General features: G+C 45.0%; 1 protein-coding gene across 4 annotated transcripts in view; it reads left to right on the top strand.

Annotated features, from left to right (window-relative positions):
• NEURL1 (neuralized E3 ubiquitin protein ligase 1) overlaps positions 1-15,896 on the top strand; it is a 148,226-nt gene extending 132,330 nt beyond the window's left edge. For all 4 annotated transcript variants that reach the window (XM_050338941.1, XM_050338957.1, XM_050338956.1 and 1 more), the window contains exons 5-6: positions 11,972-12,118; positions 12,950-15,896. In XM_050338941.1, the coding sequence (XP_050194898.1) occupies positions 11,972-12,118; positions 12,950-13,191 (389 nt within the window). In that variant the 3' untranslated portion in view covers positions 13,192-15,896. The remainder of the gene's footprint in view (positions 1-11,971; positions 12,119-12,949) is intronic.
• The last annotated feature ends 2,931 nt before the right edge of the window (positions 15,897-18,827 follow it).

Here is an 18,827-nt window from a genome sequence, read left to right as displayed (position 1 = left end):
TGAGGTGTAAGTGAAAAGAACTGGACTTTCTGACTTTGCCTCTCTTAAGGAAAGGGTGGGACCCTGCTGGGTGTACAGTTAGCTTGGGCAGGAAGATGCTATCTCCAAGTTGCAAGCTCTGAAATTGGAGATTGCCTGTAATTTTTAACAGGTATTAAAAAATGAATTCGAGCTTTTCGTACCTATATTTCCAGTATAACAATTCTGGGAGCAGTACAGTCCCAATATCAGTACAAGGTCAGTACAGTGCAACTGCCCAGAGAAAAGATGCTGTCCCAACACCGCATGCATCTGCAACTGCAGTAATTATATGGATCAGCAATATCCTGGCAGAAGGCAAAGAAAATAATGAACTCCCATCTCTAGCTTTTGCAATGTTATTAGGGAGGTGATGTGCACTGTTTGCACTGCAGTGGAACAGATTATGGTACTTGCCATAATATCTGTCATTATAATACGAGAAAATGTAAGAAGAATGTAAAAATGTTCATCTTTCTAATGACAAGCTCCATCTTCAGAATGCAAACAAGAGTAATTTTGTGAGATGTCTTTTGTAGTTTGAGCTTTATATCACAGCAGAAGAATTTATAGTCGTCTTTTTCTAGATGTAATAGAAAAAGTGAAGTTCCATATCCTTGAAAGAAATGAGACACATAAATACTGCAAAAGGCATAGTTGTAGAAAACCTGTACTAAATAGCAGAAGTCATTGTATTTCTGTGGCACACCTTTATGACATTAACCAAAGCAACATTATGCAGTGTTAAGTGGACATCAGCACTACAGCTGACTATAAAATGAAAATAAAGTTGATGGGTTTGCTTCTTCTCCAGCTTTTAAATTTTGTTTGGAGGATGGAGAGCTACTCTTGGACCTAGAGAAGGTTTATTTTTGACTGGAGAACAAGATGAGTCAGGGTATTGATCACTGGATACTGTATTTCATGCCTGGAGATGAATTATTTGGTCCTGATGCAGAGCAAGAGCAAGCTTAGGTCTCTGCTGGCTTGTGGCTTTGCAATAGAAGCTGACATTTGCTGACTACACTTATTCCACAGTGCTGGGGATACAGCATTTATTTCCTAATCTCTATATCATGGGAGAGCATCTCTGCCCAGGCTGGTGATTTTACAGGACTCTGTAGGAGAAAGGGCAGTATGGGGTTAGTTCGATAGTAAAGAGTTCTGACTTCTCTTTTCATCTTATCAATTTGACATCATATACTGGCAATATATTTGCTGTAGGAGAAATTGAAGAGCAGAAAATAAAGATGAGGTTAAAAACACTTTTTTTTTTCATGCCATCCCAGAAAATATAAATTAATTAAACCCAAGCCCCACTATAGCACAGTGAGAGGTCACAGTCATCTGTAGTGGAAGTGGAGTAGTGGAAGAATGTCAGTTTGTTGCAAAGAAGAGTTTAAAAGGCAACTTGACCACATGGAGGAAAGATAAATGAAAGAGGAGTGCAGTTTAATGTAGCAGATAATAGCATAAAAAAATATCAAGCTTCTGGAAAATGAAGGGACACAAATTTAAATTAAACATAAATGAGAGTAATTAACTATTGGAACCAGCTATTGAGGGAGGCAGTAGATCTTTTTTGTCAGGAAAGCCCTTCTAAATATTTTATATGTTAAGTGCTGGTCTTAATTTAGAAATTCTGTGGATTATGCACATAAAAACAACCAAAGAGAAACTCAAATCATTAGGCATGTTGAAATGAAACAGTCTTTGTGTATCCTTTAGGAATTTCATTAGTTCAGGCTTGGGTTGTTTTTTTTTCAGGCATCATTCCTGTGCAGTCAACAAAACCAGCCTATTAAATTTGATTTACTGCTCTCAGCTTTTGCTGGTAAGCATTTCAGCTCACACACAGTTTTATCGACATCTCTCAAAGGTTGAAGTGAGCCAGTTTGGATTCAATGGTCTGGTTTTGGTCAGGTTTTGGTGGTGTAATTCATTTATGAAATTAAATTGATTGACCCCATAAGGTTTTAAAATGTATGACTCATGTCTGGAGGAGCTATCACAGCAATAAGTTTATATGTTTAGTGTTTAGGGATCCAAATGTTTGGGGATATTCTTTCATTTTCTTTTGTCTCAGAGTGAATCACCAGCATGTAAACCATCTTCCTTCATCTCCTTTTTTTTTTTTTTTGTTGTGTGGTTTCCCTTGTGAATTTCATTCTTTCCAGTAATATTAAAGTTTTCTTTTGAGCAATGAAATAACATGTTCCATCAACAGTCACACTAATGAAGCCGAGTTGCCAACTTCTCTGTGTCCTTTCTTTCCACGCACTTCAATAGCTCCAGCCCCACCAGAACAGCTGCACAATATAGTAGCTCTCTGGATGTCTCCTAATGTTGGCCAAGAGCCAGCACTGGGCCTGAAAAAAAACAACCCCAGAGCCAGCATTTGGTGTGGGTAAGTCTATATTCACATCCATGCTGGATAAACACAAAGTGTGTGGGCTATCATCTCCTGTCTCCTTTACCATGGACAGATGAGTTGGGCTCCTACTTCGCTGCCCATTACAAAATATTTAGAAACCAGTTGTTGCTGAGGTTTGTACCCTCCTTTCAGACTTTCTTGAAATTGGTCAATGTGCTCATAACTGAGGGGTCGAGGAAGGAAGATCTGATGTGAGACTTGCAGACAGAAAAAATATGAATCCCTGGTTCCTCGGGATTTCTGACAACAGCAGTTGGCAAAGGACCAAATTGGGAATTAGTTCAACAGAGTACTTTGGGACACAAGTTGCTGGCAAAGGGCTCTTTAAGTCAACAGTGAAATTCGATCTGAAGTGGCCTCAGTGCCAGTCTGCAAGAATGCCAACTGCAGTCAGTCCCATTACAGGCAGGTACAGACAGGCTTGTGCAAAGCTGTGCCCTGGAAAGCTGTGCCCGTTATGACTCTTCCTGGTGGTCAAGCTTAGCAGCCCTGGTAGTGCTGTCCATGTGCAGCCCTTATCCCGAGAAAACAGCTGGAAAGACTTGAAGTTTCATGGGCGAACAGAGTAATGTTTTGCTTAGGTGTCACAGAGCGAATGATTTACCAGGGGGAATTACTGTTGTGAAGTTCATCAGGCTGCCCCCCTTTGGTCTTCTTTGACTTGAGCTCCATCCTAGGTGGGTCAGTGGCTCACCAAAGAACACTAGTGATTCACAGGCCATATCTGAGCCTTGGAGACTGCCCTCTCTTTTCTTACTAGGACTTTTCCTCTGTGTCCCAAATTTCCTCACTTACCTTGCTGATACACTTCCTGCAATTACTGTCTCCAGTTTATCTCCAAGGGAGACCTTCTCCTCTTCTCTCTTGTCTCTGCTGTGGCACTTGCCTGGCCTGATCCTTCTAAGAATCTGTAGGACTTTTTGGGAGATGTTCCCATCTTACCCTCTGTTCCCAGCCTTTTGTCTGTTCCTGTGTAAACAAGTTTCTTAGCTTGTGGTAGCTCCCTGGCTGTCCCAGGACTTCAGCATCTCATGGCAGTGTCTCTGTCCCTTCCAAAAACTTCCTTCTTGGTGCTGTTCTATACTTCTGTTGCACATACAATTACCACAGTGAGCATGCAAAATATGTAAACGGTAATTGGTCTGTACAGTTGTTGTACACACTGCCCGTAGCACAGACAGTAGGTAAGTTTGTAGAAAAGTATCTCACACAGGCAAGGAGAATCCAGGATCTTGGTTCTTCAGCTCCGAATTTATAAGCTTTTCCTGCTTGAGAGAAGATAATTCTTTGCAGTAGCAAGTCACACACCGTCATCTTTCATCTCAAAGGTGCCCAGTACATTACCCATTTGGAAGCTTGACCCTTCTCCACCTTGCTTCATTCCAGTGATGTGGAAATTGTTGAGTTAAACACAGCACAAGGGAAGTTTGATAAATGCCCAGCGTTGCACAGAAATGCACGTAATGAATGCCTTCGTTTAACAGACTTTTCAATTAGATGTGCCCCAGAGTTCTATCTTCTATGTTGATTTGAGTTTTGATTTGTATGGAAAATGGCCTAATTTAAGCTGATTGGGATCAAACAGGTCTGTGTTCTGTGGCATTTAATGGCCTGGAGTTCCTATGCACTGCAGGGTAGAGTGTATTTTATGGTTTTAGAGACTAGGGAGAAGAAAGAGAGTTAATATTCAGTGCTTCTTGGAAGGCAGTCCACTTGTGTTAATTGATACCTCATCATAAACACACCTATCATGCATGGTTTTAGCTTTCATTCTAAATGAAGTAACACATCACTGGTGTTAAGCTGTAGTAGCTGCACAATACCAATACAGTGTCCAAAATTGCTGGGCTTGACTCTAGCAGTGCATGGGACTCTCCAGAAACTCTCTGCAGAAACTATTATCATCACTAGTATAATCAACTATCCCTGGCTGTACTGACATTTTCATAGTAAATGATGTATGGGTCTCCTTTATAACACCTTTGCCTACCTACAGTAAATATACAGGATATGGGATCATGTACCAGCCTCTTTGCATTGCAGCTTGTCTGTTAGGACAGATAAAATCTGCCTATTCTGTGAAATAACACTGGCATGAGTTAGTTATTCTGGCTACTGTGAGTGAACTCTTTCTTTGCTTCTTTGTCAGATCCTTTTTCATCCAGCAGTGTCCATAGAAATGCAGAGTAGTGCTGGCCAAGAAAAGTGAAAGTATTTGCTTCCTGTATGCATCTACCACCATATTTATAGATGTCCCTCCTGGAGAAGCACAGAGCTTGGAGGTGCTGGGTTAGTCAGCAGTTTTCCTTTTGCTCATATCCTTGCTGTGACCTCCCAAATACTCTGAGCCAAATAGCTTTTTTTTGACATGCATCTGGAAAAGGTGCTATTTAAGAACAGAAACATTTTGGTTATTAACATCTGTGATCTTTTAGAGGGCTTTTTGATTTGTTTTTCTTAAACAAGATGAAAGCTCCTATTCTCATTTTTCATGGTTCAGCTACTTAATCCAAGCTTCTTTTTTCACCTCTTCTTGAACGAAGCACCTGCCTGGGTGCTTTGTTGGTCTAGTATTTCTCAGGTTATGAGGTAGAGCTCCAACTCTATAACTCTTTCACTTCAGTTCAGCTGGACGTTCATTGCATGGTGTCCATGCCCTCAGGATTTTGCAGGATATAAGTGCTGAGAAACCACTGAACTTCACCTGTCAGGTCAAGAAAGTAAATTTTCTGTGTGCTCTTTGCTTTCAGGCAGCACATTGGGTTTGGCCTGTGAGAACTGCTGAATCAAAAATGTATGTGGTGTCTGGAGCTTTCATGTTTCCCCTGCTTAGCTGGAATGTGCCTGTGACTGCAGGAGGGTAATAGATGTGCTGGTGCCCTGCTGCCCTTCTGGACACAGCAGACAGCAAGGCTCCAGTAAAGCCATAAAGTACACTCCTTTTCTGATCCTCAGGAAAGTCTGAACTGTTGTTCTCCATGTGGTTTGGATCTAACTTTTACTTCCTCAAACAGTGGTTGTCTGATCCCCATCTGCAAACACAGACCTTATGGTTTTGCATGCAAAATCTGCCAGGCTGCTTTTTGACCTAGTTCTGGACATTTCTGTAGCATAATGCAAAATCCCTTATGTTTCCGTGGGCTTGTAAAGGACCAGAGGTATTATTGTTCTATTAGGAACAGCTTTTAAATCCTTTGGGAAATACTTGAATGCAAAAAAAAAGCCCTTGGATCATCAACTGATGTCAGTCACCTGAGAGGAAAGATGAGCTGCAGCACATAAGGTGGGCTCTGAGAGCATGATTGGCCAAAAAAACAGGGAGCCCAACGGGAAGAAAGTTCTGGTTTCTGGTCAGTGCCGTATTGTTCCCATTGCCGTGGGAACATAACAAATGGATGTATAAATACGTATATTTTATGGCATTCAGAAGTGATGGATATGCTTACATCCCTCCCTAACATTATCGTTGATCTTTAACTACCATGTATCCAGGCAGCAAACAGGTGCTTTGTTCTTTTGTTTTAGCACGATGGATTCAAAAGTCCCTGTTGGGCAAGACCTGGGTGGCTCTGGGGGACAGAACAGCTCTCCTGCAGCCTTGGCCAGAAGCAAGAAAATCTGATAATGTGCAGAAATGAACATGGGTGCTCCAATACCCAGTCTCAGTAGTGTCACAACCCACTCACACTGCAGGAGCTCACGTGTTATGGGACAGACCTAAGGCAGATGTTCACAGGAGCTCAGCACCCACAATTGTATCAGCTTTTTGAAAGAACCTTGATCCTGTTTGGATAACAAAATCAATGGTCCGGTTACACTGTGAGTGTTAAATATGAGAATGGATATTGAGCCGTTTTTAACATAGGGTAATTATTTTAGCTGACATACTGAAAAAATCTGCCTCTTAACAAAAGGAAATCAAGTTGAGAGTTCTGAAAGGCATCTAAATGTACGTGCCCAGTGCCTGCTAGACTGAAACCTATGAGAAGTACACAGATCTCTTGAGCCTCCTTAAATGTGCCAGTTGATGGCTGCAGCCAGACTTCAGCAGCTGTACTAATCTTTTCCACCATGTGCTGGAAGTCTTGGGACCTGAGGATAGATGGAACAACACAGAAATCTGTGATTACTCTTGGTAATTACATGATCTTTATTAGCTGGCCTATTTATGCAGCGTGTTACAAAAGCGAAGGGGCTGAAAATGTGCTTCACATGATACTTACCATATTGGGCAAGTTACTGTGTTGCATAAGGCTTCGTCTTCCTTAGAAACTATAGCAGGAGGCTCCCATATTTTTTCTTTTAGGTACAAAGTTTAGGGAAGTTCCTGATATAGCTGTTATGATGGTTATGGGTAAAGAAAGCCCATAAAAAATTCGGTGAAAATGGTCAAGCTATGTGAATTGTGAGTTGGACAGTAGTGGACATTTCCTGACCACATCCTGTAAGCCAGGAAAAACAAAGTTTAAGTGGGATGGGTTCAAAGGGCAGAAAAAGAATACCTCTGGAGTGCAGATCAATGGGTTATGCATTATTTTTATTGTGCCTCTGAAATAGTCATTAAGAGCCTAGGACAAGTAATGCAAATAGACGGTGAATGAAACACCTGAGTTAGTGTTTGGCACTGCCAGAAAACATTGGGGGGGGGGAGAGGGACAGGAATCATTATATGGTTTCCTGTTTGCAGCCAGCAAACACTGAGCATTGCTCATTTGTTTCTTCTCTACTTTGAAAGCCAAGTCTTCAGACTATGCAATACTACATTTCCACTTCAAAGCCGCAGACATTTTCAGCCTGTGGAGCCTGATTTCTGCAAGACTTCCACAGGCACAGTCCCAGTGCTCTGACACTGCGCTTGCAGGCCTTTTAGGTTAAGATCTGAAAAAGTGCAGTGGGGCTGTATAATGTTGAATTTAATTATGAGGGAGAAAGGGATAAGAGAGGGAGACAGAGATTTGGTCAAATGGTTTGCATCTTGCATTTGTGTCCTTAGACCATGAACACTCCTCCCCACACTGGGACAGAATGAGGAATTCCTGGGTCAAATCCCAAGAAGTTACTGTGTACCTTTCACTGGCTGATGGATGCTTTTCATAATCTGATGAAGTTCTTGTTCTGTTGTTATTATCTGACTCCCAGGAATGGCCCTGCCCCTCTATCACCCCTCTCAGGAATAGACGCCAGGTTAAGAAACGTGTTATGAACACCTTAAACTGGTAGTTTTCCAACCTTCAGTGATCCAAAGTCCATAGTAATAAGAAAATAACATGCTCTTTGGCATTACTTTTCTCTCCACCTCAGCTGTATATTGTGTTGTTTGAATCTGGGAGCTTTAATATACTGCTTGCTAGCAATGGGTTGGGAGTAGCTGCAGAACAGATTTGTGGCAGCTACTCCCTGCTCTAGGCCACAGAGATGCCTTGGGTATTTATTTGCACCATAGCAAATGTCCCTAAGCATATTCACAAGGAGAATGCAGGCAGCACATTGTTCTTCCCACCTGGTTTTGTTGTTGGGGTTGTTTTCCAATTCTCTCTTGGGCCTACACAGGAATAAGCAGGTCAACATAATCACTTTGTTTTGAGAAAGAAATGTAGAAATAATACCTCTGTGAATTAATTAAGGGGGGGAGTTAATTGAAAATTCTCTGTATTTTTGAGAGCACTGACTGCAACTGGTCTTCTTACCCTTGTGAAGCCTTCATCAGTACAGCTCTCCCCAGACAGCTGCCATTAAGAGAGATGCATAAAAGCTGGGACAGCGTCATAGATACCATGGAGAGTGGATTGCAATGTTCTGGAAAACCACCCTGTTCGCCACAATAGACACAGAGAATCAAAAGCAGCTCTAGCAGCCACAGCTGCTGTATTTTGGTCACAGTTATGGCATTTTATAAAAAGGCAATTATGGATACAGATAGCTACTCATAAAAATTGTAAATGCTGGATGGGATCCCAAGAGACTGCCTACTTCACCTTTCTGTCCTGAAAAAGCTCTAATGATGGACATGCCATAGTCTCTCTGGGAAGTCTGATTGCTTTAGAGTGCTTCGCTATCTACATAATGTCTAACCTGAATACTTTAGGAGTGTGAACCCATCATTTCTCGTCTTATATAGAACATTCATGAAGAACAGATTGTTTCTTCACTCCTTTTAGCAGTAGAAAAATGTTGCCATCTAAAAATCATAGAATCATACAACATTTTAGGTCAGAAGGGACCCCAGGGAATTACCTAATCCAACCTCCTGCTCAAAGCAGGGCTAACTTCCAAGGTAGCACAAGACTATGTCCCAAAACTTCCAGTTTTGAGTGTTTCCAGGGGCAGAGATACCACAGTGGCTCCAGGCTCCTGCTCCAGTCCTTAACCAGCCTCATATAACCCTGGATTGGCCCAATCTTGTCATAACAGGATGGTATTGTTGATTTATGATCATCTGGTGACTTCAGCAATTCCCAGGCCTTTTTCTGTAGGACAGCTGTATTTCTAATTGAATGGACCAATTCCCTGTCCTGTATTTGGGTCGCTGATTATCTCTGCTTAAGTGCTGCTTTTTGCATTTGATCACACTGAATACCATCCCATTTACTTCTGATCCCATTTCCAGTTTGGCAAGACCATTTTGATCTACAAACCTTTAGCATACTAGCAGCCTTTCCTGGCATGATGTTGTCTGTACATTCCATGGTAAAACTCTCTTCTGAAAATAAAATACTCTCTTTCCTTTTGTGGGTGGACATATAGGTTAATTTATTTGCACCTCTGTCAGAGCGATGACAGAAGGGCAGAGAAAGCTTGAGTCTGCATTGGACTTTGCTAATAATGGACTTTGTAAAGATAAAAAAAAAGCAAATGGAATTGATTCAAGATCTATTTAAAGGTGATTCCAGTGTGTTCAGCATGTTTGAGATCAAGCATGAGACAAGTTAGCAGCAGAGACAATTGATCTGGGAGATTTAGAGAGAGAAAGAATGTTTAAATTGATTTATTTAGAATTATTTAGTTTTTTAAAATTATGATTTGAAAGCTGGTTCTTGGTGGGAACTCTGTGCACACAATGAGCATGTTTGGCCTTGAGCACATGTGTCTGGTTTTAGTTAAGCCAGGCTGGCCACACTCATTCCACTCTGCACATGATCTCATTCCACGCTCCTTGTCATGGTATCTGCACACCATCCAGCAATATATTAACAGCGTGAGTAACGTGTCTTATGTTGATTATTCTGTCACCAAGGGAGAAATGTGTCTTGTCTGGTAGGGAACTCAGATTGTTTTAAACAAAGCTCTATACTTATGCTGGAGAAAAGTCAAGAGCTGTGCCTTGTATTAGGAGAAAGAATTGGCAAGGTGTCTACTGGCCCTCGGGTCTTGGGCAAGGCCATTTTGGGACTCAGACTAGCTCCAACCAGAGAAAACTGTGGTTGCTACACTGATGAGCTCTCCTTGCACTGTGGAAAGGCCATTTGCCCTGCTGCCAGCATGCTTTATCAGCTCATACTCTGTGATACTTGGGGCACCTCCAAATTCTCCTATTAGTCCAGGAAGAGAAGTGCTCCTAACAGTCTTTATTTTGCCTTTAATGAAATGACCAGGTTGGTGTTAGAAATGCAATGTGCTGTGTGTCAGCCGAGTGGAAGAAATATCTCCAGGCTGCAGGGAGGAGAGGGAAGGCTTGAAAAACTTGTTCAGCTGCTCAGTGTTCATATTTGTTGTGTGTGCAGTGAACTAGCTGAACCCTGTGCCCCTGCTGGGCCTGTTTTCAGTGTGTGTTACCACAGGGTGAGTTTTCTGCTAAGGTCATCTGTCAGACTGGAGGGGAAGGGCTATTGCTAGTGGCTGTCATTAGAGGCTGCATCATTCTCTTTGCATATTTACTGAGCTAAACTCCAGCCTCAGCTCCCATCTGTCCAGTAAAGGAGGTACCTCTCTACAGTATCTCAAGTGTGAGAGCTCCAAAGCCCTTTAGGAGTCTAATTTAATTCAGCTTCTGCCTGGAAGTAGAGCACTCCTTTATTTGGAGAGGGGTAAAACTGAGGAACTGAAGGCTAAGTCTAATTGCTTCCTTTCTAAAACATAGTCCTCAGAAGAGACTTGAGTCAAACATGAGCCCTTCTCAGTCCCTGTGCTCCACTGTAACTGCTCAGTCTTGTTCTGCTGAAAAGGGCAGGAGAATCTGTGCTTTTGCTGTTTTGCACAATCCACAGATGGCACTTGCAGTCCCTGCTTCCCAGGGTTGGTCTTTCTTGCCTCAGTAGCCTCCCTGCAAATAAGAACTGAAGGACCTTTCTGGTGCATGGGGTTTTCCTGACCTCCCACTGCTGTGTTTTCCCTGGAGAGTAGCCTCCAACTCATTGAGGACACTGTGGATCCCAAACCTCTGTGTCTCTGGCTCCTTATATGGTAACATGAAGAAGTCTGAGCATTCTAGTTCTGATTTGGACTTACTCTGGTTGTCTTCTCTGCTGGGGAACTAGAAACTTTAGAACCATAGGCAAGCTAGTTCTTACCACCAGGAAACCATCCTTTGTTTCATGCACATGTTTGCTGCTTTCTCATCACTTGCTTAGTGAAGACCGGGCTGCGTCAGTAACAATGAAAGTCCCCTACAAATTCTTTGCAGCAGGTAAAGTTTTAAGCATTCCCAACATTTTTCCCTTCTGGAAGGGGCTTTAAGATATTTGTTGTTGTAACAACAGAATAAAGAGGCTGAGATGGAGGGAGGGTGCAGACAGGCTGTGGAATAGAGCTGGCTTTTCTGGCAGACAGCATACTACCATGGAGATGATGGTGGGTAGTGAGAGCAGAAGATAATGGAGCTGGGGACACCTAGGAGAGGCTTGAAGAGGTCTGCACTCTTGAGCCATCACATCCAGACCTGCAGGGAGTGGAGAAAACATTCCTGAATAGGGGGAGAAGTCTCCTTCATCCCTGATCCAAATGCATTTTGGTGACTTATCCCTGCCTCTGACAAGCCACCCTACCAAAGAAGCAGAGCAGTGAGCATAGCTAAGGTTTTCTGATTGCCAAACCCTCATGTTTGTCTCTGGAAAGTCCTTGAGTGACTGTACGTATTTTTTGGAGCCTGGAATGATGCAGTTTTGCACTAGGTTAGCAAAAAATGCTTTGACAAGGTGATGCTTTGACACTTGTTGTGCCGGAGTCCTGCCCACCCTTCTGCAGGTTATGTCCTCTACTGCTGCAAACCCATGGCTGGCTGTAGTGCTAAGGGCACATATGAGCAGGAAACCACACGGGAAATAACTGCACTAAATGGCTTGGGACACATTTAAGGGTAGAAACAAAGAGTTATGATGGCTAAGGGAGCTCCAGCAAATTTCAGTGGATGTGGGAGTTTGTTCAGGACCAGCTGCTAGCATTAAAAAAGGCATATAAGGATTCTCATGCTGATGAGACTAATCCTGACAAGCACTGAGAGCTGCATCCCCTGCCACATATCCCCAGTGCCTTGTCAGTCTCAATTTTTAAAAATAACTGTAGGTTTCTTTTCTCACGGTGCAGGTTCCACCATATTAGCAGAACGGCTGGGATTGTCCACACCAAGCTCGCCCACATCAACACCCAATTCCCCCACTGTCCTCTGCAGTGGTGTCTCTGGCCCCTTATTGTCTACATGTGGCTCTGGCCCCCTCTGCAGCTCTATCAGTGGTAAGTGTGGTGGGATCCCCTGCTGCCTGTCCTTTGCCTCCCCACTGCCTCCCTTCACGATCTCACATTTGTCTCCCAGAAGGATTCTAAAACCACAATAATCAACAGACTATTATTATTATTATCCTGTCAGCTCCCCTGGGGAGGAAGGGAGAGCCTCTGCAAAGGCTATTTTCAGTCTGTTTTACGTGGAAGCTGCTTAGATGCCTAGACAGCAGTATTTCTCCAACCCTTTTCATCATGAAAGGTCCCAAGGGAAGCAGCGGATTTTCTGCTACGTGCACGGCCCTGTGATGCAGAACTTCTGGAGAGCTGTGTGGCAGTGACACGTTGCTAGCTTAGACTGGAGCTAAGGGTCTGTCTACAGCTCTGCCTTCTCTCTCCACATACCTTCAGTACCCTCTTCAGCAAAATGTAGTATTGCTATTTCTAACATGCTGATGAAATACAGTGATATTTAGATAAATGCACGTGCAGTAGAAAAGGATAGGCTGTTCTGCAGCACTTTTAAAACTCCCAGGCACCTGCATGATCCCAAGGCATTGATGGTGGGATATATAGCTTACCAAATCCTTCTTGCATAGGAACAGCTGTCTCTTGGTTTGCTCTGCGTGGGCAGCAGACCCCAGTAGATGTTGCCTTTCTGCTGCCTTGAGCATTGGCATTAACCAGGATAACTCAGCGAAGTGGGACAGTAGGTCACAGGAAGGAACCCTAGTCCTGTAGCATCCATTTCTGCTAGGGCATGGTTCTCTGCAGCTGGCTTCAGGGCAGAAATTACCTCAGGATGTCAGAAAGCAACATGAGTAACCCTGTTTTTTTGTGTTACAGGCACAGCTCCCAACTCTCCAAGCAGCTTGCCTGAGTCACCGATTTTCTCATCCGTCTCAGGGCCCTGGGTAGATGAATGCACCATCTGCTATGAGAACATGGTAGACACAGTCATTTACTCCTGTGGACACATGTGTCTCTGCTATTCATGTGGGCTGAAGCTGAAGAAGATGGCCAATGCTTGCTGCCCCATTTGCAGACGGGCCATCAAAGATATCATCAAAACATACCGCAGCACTTAGAGTAACAGCTGATGCTGTGGTGGGGACTGGGCAGGTCGAGAGGAGGCCATGAAACAGCACAGGTCTTGGTCTCTATTCATCACCCAGGAGATTCAAAAACTGTCACTCATCATCACCCTGATCCCCTCTTCAATGGACAACCGATGAGACAAGCTCACGTGCTGCTCATATACCCTCCAATCAAGCCCTGGGGCTGAACTCCAGTGGGTCAGGGAAGTTGCGATGGACTACTCTCCCTTGTGGATTTTCAACTTTATCTCAACAAAAGCCAGCTGGTGCAATCATCCCTTTTCTAGACCGTGCACAGCAGAGGGGAGTCTCCACTGTTTAGCAAATACAGCTAAGTGGTAAAAGGTTCAGTGCTACACATCTCCTTCTAGAGGCACCCCACGTGCAGAGACAGCAGAAGAGAAGAAACAAGCAACATGTTTGTGTGTACAGCCAGCCTGACCATAGGAGGCCCCTCAGGAAGGATGGAGCAAGGCAAGCTTTGAACCAGTGAGGGAGGTGCAGTGAGCACACTCACAGCAGAAAGGCTGTGCAGAAAAGAACCCAAGATTTGTGAAGCAAAACCCACCTCAGCAAAACCTACCATGAAGCAATGCCCACAGACAGAAGAGCAGCCCCATGGCAGCCCCTTGAGGGCTGCCCCCCCCTTCCTGACAGAGGCATTCAGGGTAGGTTTGACTACCCAATAATGGCAACAGCCTTGCTCCCTCCCAGTAGCATCCAGCCACCTCCTATCACCATCCCCTTGCATGATGAGCGGCTCTCAACCCCCACCACTACCAATTTGTGTGCAGTCTCCACACAGCACAAGGGATTCAGCAGCATCTCTCTTCCCACAGGCCTGTTGGGAGAGGGAGACATATCTCCCTCACCTCTCTCCCACTACCATCCAGACAGCACTTGTGAGGAAAACCCCCAGCCTCACCACGGAAGAATGTATAAACCCACATGTCTGTGGGTTTCCTTTACTGGTAACTTTATCACTGTGCTTTAAGACAAAACCAGCCAGGTGGTACTCAGCCCTTCACAGCCACACCGGCAGGACACGGCTGTCCTTACGTGTTAGGAAGAAAGGAATGGAAAAAACCCACAAAAACAACCAAACTTGAGGGGTTTGGTTTGCTTTGGTTTATTAAAACAAATCCCCTTCCCTCCTTCAGATGGGAACATCCTGTCCCCCAGTGGGGAGAATGGCAACCCCCATGGTTTCTTTGTAAAGAGCTGCTGCTCTGCCAGGGCTGTGGGGCCTGACCCACTGGAGCTGGGTGGCTTGGCAGCATCAGGAGCTGCCTGTCTCCCCTCCTGACCCATCCTGCTGCCTTCCAGGGCTGCAGGGGAGGGAGAGACTGTGTCTGGGTCCTGAGGGGAGATCAGGGCTGGAGCACCACAGCAGTAGAGTTTGTCCCACCATGTTGCCCATCTGGCCAGACCAGGGAAGGCCATGGAGTTGCACCCTTCCAGCTGAGCTTTTCCTTGCACACCAGCATATGGCCATTGATGGGACAGAGGGGAAGAGCGTGGTGGGGGGCTAACAGCATCTAACTTACACAGTTGTTTGCTGCAGGGGACATCATGTCCCACATGGCAGGAGGTGGGTGAATGACCACTGGCAGAGGCTGCTCCTAAAACTGCCTGGAAAACACATCCTCGTTGTCTTCTTGAGGAGATGAAAAAAGGGACTACTGGCTGAGGAGCATATTATAGAGCCTTTCTCTGAAGGTGCCACCATCACTACAGCTTACCAGGGGGTCTGCAGCTGCCCCCAGCCTGCCCAGTGGGCAGCACTAACTTGAACGCTGATACTCTGGGTTACAGGGATTTATTTCTTTGCATACCTCTGATGTACAGCCCCAACCCAGCCCTGTCCCCCGGACCAGCTGTCGAAAGCTCCAGAGCATCATGGCTCTCGTGCAGGAGAGCCAGTTGGCACAAGTCTGGGGGAAGTCAGAGCAGCCATGCCAGGAGCACGGCTGGTCCGCAGGCAGGCAGCCAGCCTCCAGCTTGCCTGGGGACAGAGCTGTGACCAGTGCACACAGGAAACCTGTTTCAGTAGTTATACAAACTCCAGTGCAAGGATTTCAGAAAGGAAGAACCCAAGGGGCAAGAAGGTGTTGATTAAATAGTGGATGTGGGGAAATGTGCAATAAGCAGCCTCCCGAGCCTTCACCGCACCAGTGGGACCAGTTTCCCTCCGTGTAGGGCAAGCCAAGGGGTAAACTTTATTTTTCAAGGAAGTCCATCCATGAGTACCAGTGCAGTGGTGTGAATTCCCTTTTCACCTTTTGAATTGAGAGTGTTTTAATATATTAACTGTGTTTGTTTTACTGTGGACCAAACTCTAGGAGTTAGTAGAAGCTGAAAGCTCCCCCAGCATCTGAGCTCAAAAATTGGGGTTAAGTCCTGCTCCCATATCAGCTGCCTCCAGCTGTAAGTAGGAAGGAGAACAAGGCTCTCTTCAGGGAGAGGAAAAAAAAAAAAAAACCACCAAAAACAACCAGCAAAACCAGTAAAAGTAACAACAATCCTAATCTTTTGTTTTGTTTGACTGGTGTAGGTTCCCATGTACCTCTGTGTTCTTGTGTCATTTGCATTTCATTGCTTTACTTTAAGATGTTTTGTGTTCTAAGAGAAGAATAACTCATTGTGAAAAATTGGATAACTGTGATCGTGAATAAAGTTGATTTAGATATCCTGCAGCAGCATGGGTGACTGAGTACTTACCACTTCATCAGCACAGCAAAACACGATGGGTAGCACAGTGAGACTTAGGGAAGAGTGAAGGTGGCATGAGAGGCTCTTCCTTAGAGAGATCTGGGTGGAGGATCTCAGGCTTTCCCTTATTGCTTGAAGATGAGAGGGCATTGGAAGATGGGTAATGAATATCCCCTTGACGGACACCATACAAATGTAAGGAATAAAGGAAGCCACAGAAGTAGAAGTGAGGGCTAACAGCATTCCTGAAAACTTAAGCCCCACGCTCCTGAGCCTCTTCATAACCTTCTCAGAGAGAAGCCACAGCTTCTCCACTCCCACTGCCTTGTTTACAGTCTCTCCTGAGCGCCTGTAACAAAAAAAAAACCAAAACAAAACAAACAAACAAACAAAAAAACCCCACAAACAAAAAATCCACCCTCCACCAACACAAGAAAAAGCATGTTGAGAGGAAAGCCAGGACATGCTCAGCCTAATAGGAGTCAGGTAAGATGGCTGAAAATGAGGCAGATCAGTAGCATCCCAACCCTGAACATGTTGAGAAGGCTCACTGACAATCTGTGGTCTGGCCAGGGCAGATGCTAAGATGCAGATGTTTCCTGAGCATGTAGCAAGGGACACAAGGACCCAAAGGGAATTTGGATTCTCCAAAGGTGACGCCAGTTCCCTCAAAATCCAGTAGCTCCTCTACTGCAGCTATCTTCTCAGGAACACACCTACAACACAGCCATTTGAGCCATTTTCCCCCTCATCCTTTTGTTTCTCTATTCAGCAGATGAGAGACTAGATGGATCACTGTCTTGTCACAGGATGTACCTGAGTTGGCATCTTCTCCCTCAGTGTGGGTGCTCCGTCTGCCAAGGGATAGAGACATCCCAGGAGAGGTGTCCTCAGCCTCTCCAGCTGAAACCACTCCTATCTAATATATCCAGTGGCCTAAAACATTCCAGGCTGGGTAGAGCAAAACCACTTCTACAACCCAGCTTTCTCTAACACCAGCCTGAGGAGATCCTAGCTGCAAGACTGCGTATACATGTGCTGCCGTCCAAGAGCTGTTCCCAGCTCTTGCTTTGCCGAGGACAGGAGGACCTCTAGTGGGTCTGGAAAGGCTTCTCATCCCCTCAGGAGCAAGGGACAGACTTACACAACACAGAAACTGGGGGCACTGACCTGCCAGACATGCTGCACCCAAACACTGCCAGAGATTACAACAAGTGAACTCTGAGTCAAACTCAAATCTTGCCGTCCCCTAGCATCAGCAAGAAGGACCATGGCAGGTCCCCCACGTTTCTTCTCTCACAGCCTCAGTCTGTGCATTCCCTCCTGCAGTTGCTACGTGCAACAGCCCCAGTGAGCTCTGCATCCTCATCTGCTGAGCATCGCTGGAGTCACCCTGCCCTGCCCTGCCCTGCCTCCCCAGGCCATCATTGTCACCTCACCAAATCCAAACCAGAGCTGCAATTTCACCACTGCTCCCAAACTATTCTCCACCAAGACCCAACTATGGTGCAGCACTGACCTTCCCCAGTGACAGGGTATCCTCAGCACTGCAGCCCGACTGCTGCCTCAGGCAGGGCCATCCCCGGGCTATCCCGGCTGCGGCACAGCCCGAGGGCTCCGAGCCCATGGAGGGGCGAGGAGGAGGTGGAGGAACATGAGGGAGGATGCTCCGAAAGTGGTCCAGGAGCTGCAGCGCTGGTCCAGCATCGCCACCTGGTGCTCAGTGCCCGGCCCGGCACACAACTCCTTCTGAGATCGATTTACTTCTTTTCACAAACACTACAAATATATGTAAGTAGGACCAGAAAAATTTAGTCTTCAGTGCAGCACAACTCTGGCAGGAGCTCTCAGAGAAAAATAGGCAAGAGGGGAGCAATTAACAGTGAGTTACAGTGCACAAGGGAATACATTAGTAGATGGTGATTGCACCAGCCCAGAAAAACCCTTTCCACCCCAAGCTGGCTGGCTCACTTGGCACAAGGGCAAGAGAGGGCACAGTTCCCAGGCACACTTGCCACTAAGTTTGTGCCTTAAAATACCCATGACTGTGTGCTGCATCAAATCTAATTTCTGGCATCCTTCAGAGAGCTGGGGTGCCTGAACAGGACTTCATGTGCAGCACCCACCTACATGCCAGCATGGAGAAACATCTCCTACAATCAAGTTGGGAACTGAAGTGCTAGAAAAGAACCTTCCTTCTTCTCTACTATTACATCCCTTGTTATAACCATCCTCCCTTCATTACAACCCCTAATCCACTGCCTTCAGCCTCCCCAAGAGACATCCTACATATGGAGAGGGGATCCATTACTAGTTTTATCCATCTGCAGCTTTGCACTGGAAAGAACTTCTAGTTATTGAGCTATTTGGGCCTCCGACCTTCAAAGCTGGGTAAGAGGAGTCAGCAAACTTGCAGGATCACACCTTACTATCCCCTGTTCAAGCATCATTTGCTCTGCAGCCTGAACACAGAAGCTCATCCCATTTTGCAGAGCAACCCATTTATCACAGAACCAAAGCACCACTTTTGTAAAAGTATGCTTTTCTTCTTATTTTGGATCTGATGCCATAACCTTCTCCAAAAAAAACCCAAAAAAACCCCTGACCGAATACCTTACAAACTTGCTCAACAGAGACAAACGTTCTTCATGTTTGAGGGCTGATGTGACCAGTGCATAAACTTTGTAAAATAGAAAAGAGACAAAAATACAGCATACAGTAACAACTCAGAGCCTGGGAACAAGACAAACTCCATTATCCACTTAGCCTAAGCTGAAATTTGCAATTGCATGAACACACAAGTTGTAAGGTATTCTGGGAAAGATAAATTCAGTGGTTTGACAAACACAAGCGGAATCAAAACAGTGCTGAAAAAATCAGAAAAATAAACCCCAAAACAACAAAACAAACCAACT

Source organism: Myiozetetes cayanensis, unplaced genomic scaffold, assembly GCF_022539395.1.
Source record: "Myiozetetes cayanensis isolate MyiCay16 unplaced genomic scaffold, myiCay2020 scf10, whole genome shotgun sequence".
Classification (NCBI taxonomy): Eukaryota; Metazoa; Chordata; class Aves; order Passeriformes; family Tyrannidae; genus Myiozetetes; species Myiozetetes cayanensis.
Note: the sequence above shows the minus strand (reverse complement) of the source record. Positions and strands in the feature narration are given on the sequence as shown.